The sequence below is a fragment of the Acipenser ruthenus genome, chromosome 24 (assembly GCF_902713425.1).
Source record: "Acipenser ruthenus chromosome 24, fAciRut3.2 maternal haplotype, whole genome shotgun sequence".
NCBI classification, from domain to species: Eukaryota; Metazoa; Chordata; class Actinopteri; order Acipenseriformes; family Acipenseridae; genus Acipenser; species Acipenser ruthenus.
In genome coordinates this window covers 25,541,662-25,550,337 of record NC_081212.1, presented here as the reverse complement: position 1 = coordinate 25,550,337, position 8,676 = coordinate 25,541,662, and the positions used below count along the sequence as shown (strand labels likewise).

At 40.2% G+C, this 8,676-nt stretch overlaps 1 protein-coding gene across 4 annotated transcripts; it reads left to right on the top strand.

Moving 5' to 3' along the window:
• The first annotated feature begins 138 nt into the window (after nt 1–138).
• LOC117429690 (transmembrane 6 superfamily member 1-like) lies at nt 139–8,330 on the top strand. 4 transcript variants are annotated; one of them, XM_058998953.1, is made up of 10 exons: nt 176–562; nt 1,051–1,154; nt 1,591–1,688; nt 2,221–2,324; nt 2,882–2,964; nt 3,511–3,632; nt 4,643–4,747; nt 5,419–5,511; nt 6,357–6,476; nt 7,678–8,330. In XM_058998953.1, the coding sequence occupies exons 1-10, from the start codon at nt 471–473 to the stop codon at nt 7,876–7,878; spliced, it is 1,122 nt and encodes a 373-aa protein (XP_058854936.1). In that variant the 5' UTR covers nt 176–470; the 3' UTR covers nt 7,879–8,330. The 4 variants fall into 4 exon arrangements, with proteins under 4 accessions (XP_058854939.1, XP_058854937.1, XP_058854936.1 ...); XM_058998955.1 differs by having other exon boundaries at nt 184–325; XM_058998954.1 differs by lacking the exon at nt 4,643–4,747 and having other exon boundaries at nt 168–562.
• The last annotated feature ends 346 nt before the right edge of the window (nt 8,331–8,676 follow it).

Sequence of the window (8,676 nt, the reverse complement as noted above, 5' to 3'; positions counted from 1 at the left end):
TAAATGATGTGCGTGCTTAATTTTAGGGTTTGGATTTAGCTGTGACTCGATCAATGCAGTACAGCCGTGTTTGAAAAAAGAATGGGCTAAATGTATTAAATGACCTCCACTCGGGTGCTGTAACAATACAGTCGGCCTACTTTTCTGCATAGCATGCTGAGCAGAGTGACGTTGGGACTGCAGTCACCCTCGTTTCCTGACACTTCGTGTCATCGCTGCTGCAACAGCATGCGGACGTTGGATATAGTAGCCGCTCTGCATTGCAAGGGAGAAGACGCGGGCCTTTTCTACTACGCTGCGTTTGATTCTTTATCGCCACTGGAAGGTGAACCACATGCATGCATTGTTATTGCAAATGCGCAGATATCGATTTGCAGGAGACGAGAGCACTGCAAGCTGGAAACCTGGTTTCATTTCAATGATGCGCGTGTTGTAGATTATAGTAAAACAACACGGTAGTAGAACGCGTAATGAATGCTTCAGCAGGGACTGGAGTGTTTGTATTATCAATGCTGTCCATACCCATCACCTACCTGTTTAACTTTTTATTTCACATCAACAGGTGAGTGTTTATGTGAGATTGTGTTTCTATAATATAACTCAGTGCTTTGCTTGTGCATATGAAAGGAAAGTGGTGCTTTATACACTTGTGATGCACTGCAAGCGGCTTCAAAGTTATTACACAAGTGCACAGTAAACGAGGGGTGTGGTGCTGTACTTCCTCTTCATACGTATAAGTATTACAAAAAAAATAAAAACAACAAGGCTTTCCCAATACTTGAAAATAGCAGAGCAAAGTTTGACAATGAAGAAAGACCTAGTTATGAAATGAAAGGGTAGTTATTACAGTGACTTGTATGTGTGTCCACTAACAGCTTTAGCTTAAAGTCGTCTTCTTATTGTCTAGGCCTAACCCCTCAAAGTTATAACGTGTATTAGTTCATGAATTTGATTTTGTAAGTTGTGTAACTATAACTAATCTTATTATTTACAAGGAGGGCATGCATGCTCAGTCTTTGATGTTGCTTATTTGTGTGTTTGTTTTTCCAGTACTGGGGCAGTCCTTGTTGCTGGAGCTTTGGTTTTGCTGGTCATAGCAATTTTGGCACGTCTCTTGCTCAAAAGAAACCCCCCGAAAGATCCTCTGTTTTATGGTAGGTGTTGTTTCCGTTGTTTGCGGATGGCATCACACAGAGGCACACGTGAGCCACTGTCTTTAAGTTCTAGTCAAGTTAACATGAAGTTCCAGTCAAGGTATGCTCTTATGGGATTATGACACAGCTGACAAAGACTCGGGAGACGCCCCAAGGTTTGAGGAGGTGAGCTCAGAGTAGGGTGGAATTCAATTGCATTATGACGCTACATTTACTGAAGGAACAGTCTATCCTGGTTTTGTTTGGTGCAGTGCTTCTAAAATAACCAGTGTGGCTGCAGTGTCCTCAAAACCCCAAAACATTTGCCTTGAAACAATTATGGGAGAGCTGTTTATAGTTGTGCACATTAATTGGAACAAATGAATTTGGTTTTTCTGCGCCGCATGCTCGCTGTGTTTTAATCTGTTCTCCTATTGATGTTTTTTTTTTTTACCAGTCTATTCTGTGTTTGCCTTTCTGAGTGTCGTTGACCTAATACTAGGACTTGAACAGGATGGACTCATCGATGGATACATGACGTTTTACTTGAAAGAGGTAACTAATATAAAAATATGTACTCCAAACTAATTAACCACTTCCCTTTTGCATAACAAATAAATCAGTCATGTGAGGAACATCCCATTGACACAAAAGTCATATCTCACAAATGGGGGAATAAGGATCCCCTTGCGTTGCTGTTTGATACATTCCTAGTTTTACTGTGTCTAATAAGACACACCTGAGCATGTTACCTGTGGCTAATCAAGCGTGTAGCGTGCTAGGAAATAGGAGTCCTATTTCCATCTGTCACAGTGACACTGCAGGCCAAGAAGTGTCCCTTTCAAAAGTGGTTTTCAACCACATAGGCTTCACACGTACAGAAGTGTAAAATGATGGTTTGGGGTCACGGCAGAAACTATTTAAAGAAAAAATGTGTTGGTTAAAATATCTCTATATTATACATTTCATTGAATTTGTTGACTAACCCATCATCTGAAAGAGTTTATGTATTTATTACCTTATTGAAGGTATTGCCTATTGTGTGTTGTCTGGTGCATTGGTTGGAATGATGTTCATTCAATTTTAGGGACAGCCTTACCTGAACACAGCCCATGGTCACATGATCTGCTACTGGGATGGCTGTGTGCACTATCTCATGTATTTGCTCATGGTTGCAGCTATTTCCTGGGGGTAAGTAGAGCACCAATACACAATATCAATTCCTGGGACAGGTAGCTTGAATCTGATTAGGTTGCACCAATAAACTGCAGTCATCTGGTTACAGTATATCCAAGAAAGTGTTCACTGAAGCAGTACAGGAGAAATCATTGAGAATTGCACAGCACTTTATCAGGACAGATGTAGTGTTTTCTGTGTACTAATTTGTTATAGGTTGTATTTTTATTTTATTTTTTACATTGTACAGCTTTCAAGCATGGACCGTCAGGTTGGATATTTGCATATTACCATCACCTGACAAATATGCAATGGGGGTACTTGCTGCAGTTATTATAAATAATCTTGTGGATCTTTTTACCTTGCTGCATTATTTTTTCCTTCCATAAATGACGACTCAGTACTGACTTGTGAGATAAGGTTTAAAAGAAAGTCAAGGAGACAGGTGTTTCTGCCAGTGTCTTCATCAGCGTTGATGATGATGATTACTAAGACAGACATTGATCTGAACATGTCCAGTACAGCAGCTAAACTTCTTTTCTGGTCTCTAATGTACTGCTTGTTCTTGACAGAGAGAGTTACAGAATGATTGGCCAGTACTGGGTAGGATCCATCCTAATGACTATCATTGTCTACCTTCCGGGAAACGCCGTCGGTAAGAGAAAAACAGAGAGTGCAGCCTGTCTTCTTTATTTAGTAAATCTGATCCCAATTGTGTCTCTTTATGATAAATGCATGTTGATGTTTACTCTGATTCATGTGTAGAGTGTGACATGAACAGATGTTTTTTTTTTCATCTTAAAAGCAGTAAGAAAGCCTGTGTTGCTATAGTTTCTTACACTTACCCCTACCTGAGTGTGCATGGACTTAATCTGTGGTTCTCTTCTATTTTCTAAAACTATCTTTCCAAGACAGACCGTGTTCAGAAACAGTACTTGAGCCTCAATGCTCACTTAAGTGTGCTTTCCCATATCCATGTCTGAATATGGTCTTTGACTTGGCTGGATAGCTGGCACTCCAGGACAATGGCAAGATTCCAACTGTTAATCTTTCCACTTGTATTCTAGGCCTATTCTAACAGTGTTGAAATATGCAGTCCTAAAAGAAGCTGTGTACAGAGCCTGCTGTAATTGCTTTTGTTTTTGATGTAGTTTGTTATTAATTTCCTTGCTACTTATAGGGGAATCTTAAATCTTTCCAGGTAAATACGGAACAAGGCTGAGCCCTGCTTTTATCGTAAACGTCCTGTATGTCATTCTGATCGTGTGGGCCACCTTTCGCATCTTCAGTCAGCCGTCAGTAAGAGAAGCATCGACACTTAAGGTAAAAAGCACAACATCAAGATCACAGTTTGCAACATTTAAACCAGACAGAACTGTTTTCAAATGAATAATTTAGGGAACTTCACATGACCTCGTGTCTCGGGAATCAATTTAAGGAATTCCTTTAATATTTGCAAAATGTTGGGATTGGATTTCAGGGCTCAAACTATTTATTTAAACATATTTTCTGAGCAGATTGTAATCATGACCGCGCTCAATCAACGTTTTATCCATAGTTAAAGAAGCTTTTAAAATGCATAGTGCTTTTAAAAAAGGCTGCTAAGTTTCAGTGCTCAAAGAGTTAAATACTTCAGTGGTATCGGTATCTTCACCCAGGAGGCCTCAGATCTGTTTAGTATCAAAACTGTAACACCCTGGGAATCTTGCACAGCTCCCTTTTGCAGATAAAAATATGATATTTAAAAATAGAATTTTCCAAACTACTTCTGAAGTGCTTTCCCAACGGCTTTTCATACAGAATAGCATTGGGGGTGTATCATGTAGTCTTTTTGTACATGCAGTGCAGCATGTGATGTGGAGTCTCCACAATATGCAGATTTTAATTAGTTCATGTAAATGTACATGTTGTGTTGTAATATGATACTGTGTTTCTTGAATTTTATAGTTAGCAGTTCCTTAATGTTTATTGGCTTGATAGATGCTTTGTTATAGACTGGCCTGTTCCTTGATATCTGAGAAAAACGTACATTTTAACTCCTTCTTCAGCACTGCAGACCGCTATTGTAGTAAACAACAAAAGATAACAAAAGAACATAAGAAAACAACAGAAAAATAATCAAATTTAATATACTTGTGTAGCGCATTGGCATTTATTGTTCTGTGTAAGACACTAATTAGTAATCCTAGGACAGTCTTTCTGTGAAGTTGCTTTGTGTTGTGGTTGCAGAATGTTTTGTCCAATAGTAACATTAGACCTGGCAGGAATTTAGGTCAATGATTTAATTTGAATTGTGCAAAATCACTGCATAATATACTTCATTTTGGATTAAGTGCATTCAAGAATCTCAGAAGAGGAGGCTGGTGCAAAGACCACTTGACCTGCTCTTTACACTCTACCTCATCCCAGCCATTGGCTTCAGCATCTTCAGGGGACTGGTAAGAGTTCCACTATACAGTATGGGCTGCCTTCAGAATGTACTGGTTTCAATCAGAACACTAACCACCCCATCACACCAGTCACTAGAATGCTCATTAGGAGTGCTAACTAAATGGAACTCCTGCTATTGAGTCTCAGAGGGGAAATAAAACTGAAGGAAAGTTCTGACCACTCTACTTATAATTTCATTTGTAACCTAAGCCTGACCCCAGGCTTGGATAGGTGAAAGGCTGGAGCATTGAACAGCAACACCACCTACTGTAGCTCCCTCAGTCAAGACACTAAACCCCTAGTATGTCAGCCACCTCTATTTTAGTAATTAAGAAATTCAAAATTAGACACCACAGACTCCATTTGTCATCGTGTGCAAGGGGAAAAAGAAATGTGTTCTGTGAAAGGAATGTAAACCTTGAAATGCTATAAAACAATTAAAATCTGTTGTATTGTGCAATTAGCGTCCCTTTAAGTTAGAATATACATGGACATAGCAAAACTGGGTAAAGTGTACGTCACACAACTGCTAGGGGTTTTGCTTGATAAAAGGCCAGAGAAGAGCAGGGTTATGTGAACTTGATTGACTGCACTTAGGCTGGAGGTTAAATGGAAGCATTCCATGTGTTGAGGGCATTCGTCAGGTTGGTGATTGGGGTTAACCTTGGTATTGTCCTAGGTCACATTAGACTGCCCTGCTGAGCTTTGCCAGAAGTATGTAGAGAGTCATGAGCCTTACCTCAAGGACCCCACAGCCTACTCTAAAATCCAGGTATGAGGTGTCTAATTGTTTGGGTCATTACCCCAGTGCACATGCATTTACAGTATCGATGTTACATACATACACACAAAACCAAATCTTTGATGTGAAACTTTTACTGCTGAGTAGTAGTCGTAATGTGGTTTATTATTATTATTATTATTATTAGTTTATTTAGCAGACACCTTTATCCAAGGCGACTTACAGAGACTAGGGTGTGTGAACTATGCATCAGCTGCAGAGTCACTTACAATTACGTCTCACCCGAAAGATGGAGCACAAGGAGGTTAAGTGACTTGCTCAGGGTCACACAATGAGTCAGTGGCTGAGGTGGGATTTGAACCGGGGACCTCCTGGTTACAAGCCCATTTCTTTAACCACTGGACCACACAGCCTACTCTTTAAAAACCTACTGTATTCCTGTCTAATTCCTCTGGCCATGTACAGTTAAACTAGCTGGCTATGTGTTTACTGAAAACCAAGCAACATAAGTGCATATGACTGTGCAGTGTATTAGTATTGATATACCCAGCCTTTGATCTCATCCACCTGTACGGGCTGAAGGTAAAATCCTCTGTTAACATCGCACCTGTTGCTTAAGATTCCTGGAAGTAGTTTGCAGGGAAAACGTCTCCTGTTTTTATTTAAGAAAACAGTAAACATTTCTGGCGATGAGGGGCCACTCCATAAAAATGGCAATGCGTACTTGCTTAGAGTTACAGTGAAAGCAAATGCCTATTGGGTTTCCAGGAAAACTGTGAGCGATGATTTCCGAACAGCAGCAGCAAACGCATTGCTTTTGGTAACGCAAGCTTCTACATTAACATCAGTGCTCTAACCTTCATCTCTTCACACAGATGCTAGTGTACATGTTTTACTGCGTTCCGTATTACACAGTCTCCCTGTATGGTCTCTTGGTTCCTGGGTGCAGCTGGATGCCTGACTTGGCACTGATCCACGCCGGGGCGCTGGCACAAGTAAGTGAAACACCGCAGTGACCTCACCTGCTAAATAGGGCTTGAGTTGGTGCCCTCCAATTCTTGGTAAGCCAGTGTGTTCCCCTCTTACATATAAAACATGCACTAGCATTAGAACAATACTTGTGGTCACTACTGCATATGTAGAATTTTAGTGTCTAGTATTGAAATAGTAGGACCATGAATATGCTTCATTAGGCAAGCAGTTAATTTCCATTCACAGTAGTAACTCGCCTGGCTTTAATGTATGCAGTTAATAAGGACAAGAGAGATGGATTCACTGGAGGTCAGAGCCATGCAGTGTATTGCTATTTCAAAGCAGTCATCACACATTGTGATGTGCGTTTTGAATCAGTCGTGCTGTGTTGCTATTTTTATCCACTCATCGTGGCACTTGATAAGTGGGGCTCAGTATCTGATCTGCTGCTCATTGGCTTGTCTGGATTGAGGCAAAGCTAAAGATTGGTGGAATAAATGGACTCCTTCCAGCCAGCATAGAAAACATTTCCGAATAAAAGCCAGGGTCCCATATTTACTCTGGCAAGAATGATTCTGTCTTGAAATGTCAGCTGCCTGTGCTATTAATAAAGCTGCCACTCAGGCCAGTGTGCTGTGGGGTGGAGGATGTGGTGCACTGAAAGAATCCCAAACCCTTGGAAACGCTCCTTCTTGTTTTATTGCAAAACAATTCCTTGGTACAATGTATTCATTCTCATTTAAAACCGCTACAGAGCGTCTCTTCAGTTCACCAGCAGGCCTGTTTTAATGCTTGTTATTGCCAGTTTAGAAGTGGTTAGCTAAACCATTTAATCATATGTGCCAAAAAGGATTTCAGATGGCTTTTTTTTCTGAATTGAATAATGTTCCTCTTGTAGAAGGCTTTTTACATCGTCGTAATACAGGGATGGAATTAATCCTCCCACTGAACAGCAGTCTGTTAACCATTTACACACTGTACAGCCAATCGTGGTGGTAGAGATGTTCACACACACCTGCTGTGTAGAGCGGTCATGCTTGCTGTAGGTTATGTATTTCTATGAAGCGCTTGGCGAAGACAGCGTCGGGCTCTAGATCTGAATTTGGTCATGCTGTTGACTGCTAAACTAACTTGAGGTGACTGGTTAGTTGTGGTTGAAGCATGTTTATGGGACAACTTTGCCTTTCCATATTTAAATAACCCAGTTATTTCCTTCATCCACAGGCTCAGTTTTCCCACATTGGGGCCTCTCTCCACACACGGACGCCCTTCGCATACAGGGTCCCAGAGGAAGCGAAGTCTAGCTTTCTAATAATAAACATGGTTTATGGAATTGTACCCCAGCTGTTTACCTATAGGTGTATTACTAACCCGGAGTTCTTCCTCAAAGCCACGGAGGATAAAAAGACTGAGAAATGCAAATGAAACGTTTAAGGTCAAAACCTGCTATGCAGTACATGTATAATACAGGAGCTTTAAGACAGCTTGGTGTAGATGATTACATTTTTTGCTTTTTTGTGTGTTCTGTTTCTTTTATATTGCTTGGAGTGTGTATTTATTTAACATTGTTGGACTGTGCTATATATTAGTGTTATCTGTTGTATTGTTTACTTAGGGATCATTTAGGTTGTGTGTCCTTCTGGGAACACAGCAGCACATACAGGAAGATATGATGTTGTAGGAACAATGGGTTAGTCTACTATATTCTATTACTGTGGGGCTTCACCCCTGTATACTATGTATGTATGTAGGTTAGTAATGAAAAGTAGAATATTAGTTGCCTTAAATTCTGTACTAAGAATGTATAGAAGCGTATGGTGCTTTGAAAATGTATTGTTATTATAAAAAATAAAACCAAGTTGAATATATTACCTTAACTGCATGTCTTATGACAGTATGTACAGTCCATTTCTCTGATTTAATCATTTGGGTCAATGTGTTGGCTTGCTTGTTAGCAAGGTGCACACAAACCATAATCATTAACCCTTCAGGTCCTGGAGTGCCTGTGAGCATCCATCTCAGAATGCTGCCAGCTTCAGATATAGATTCAAATACCATTCATTTCTCTAAAGATCCCTTTTTTTGTTGTTTAACCTGGTTGATAAACCATATATCGCAGCACTCATTAATGGCTAAAACACCACACTCAAATCATTTTCACATTTCAAAATGTCTTGCTGGTGTTTTGGGGGCGAAAATACTCTGCTTCCCAAAAACCTTTAA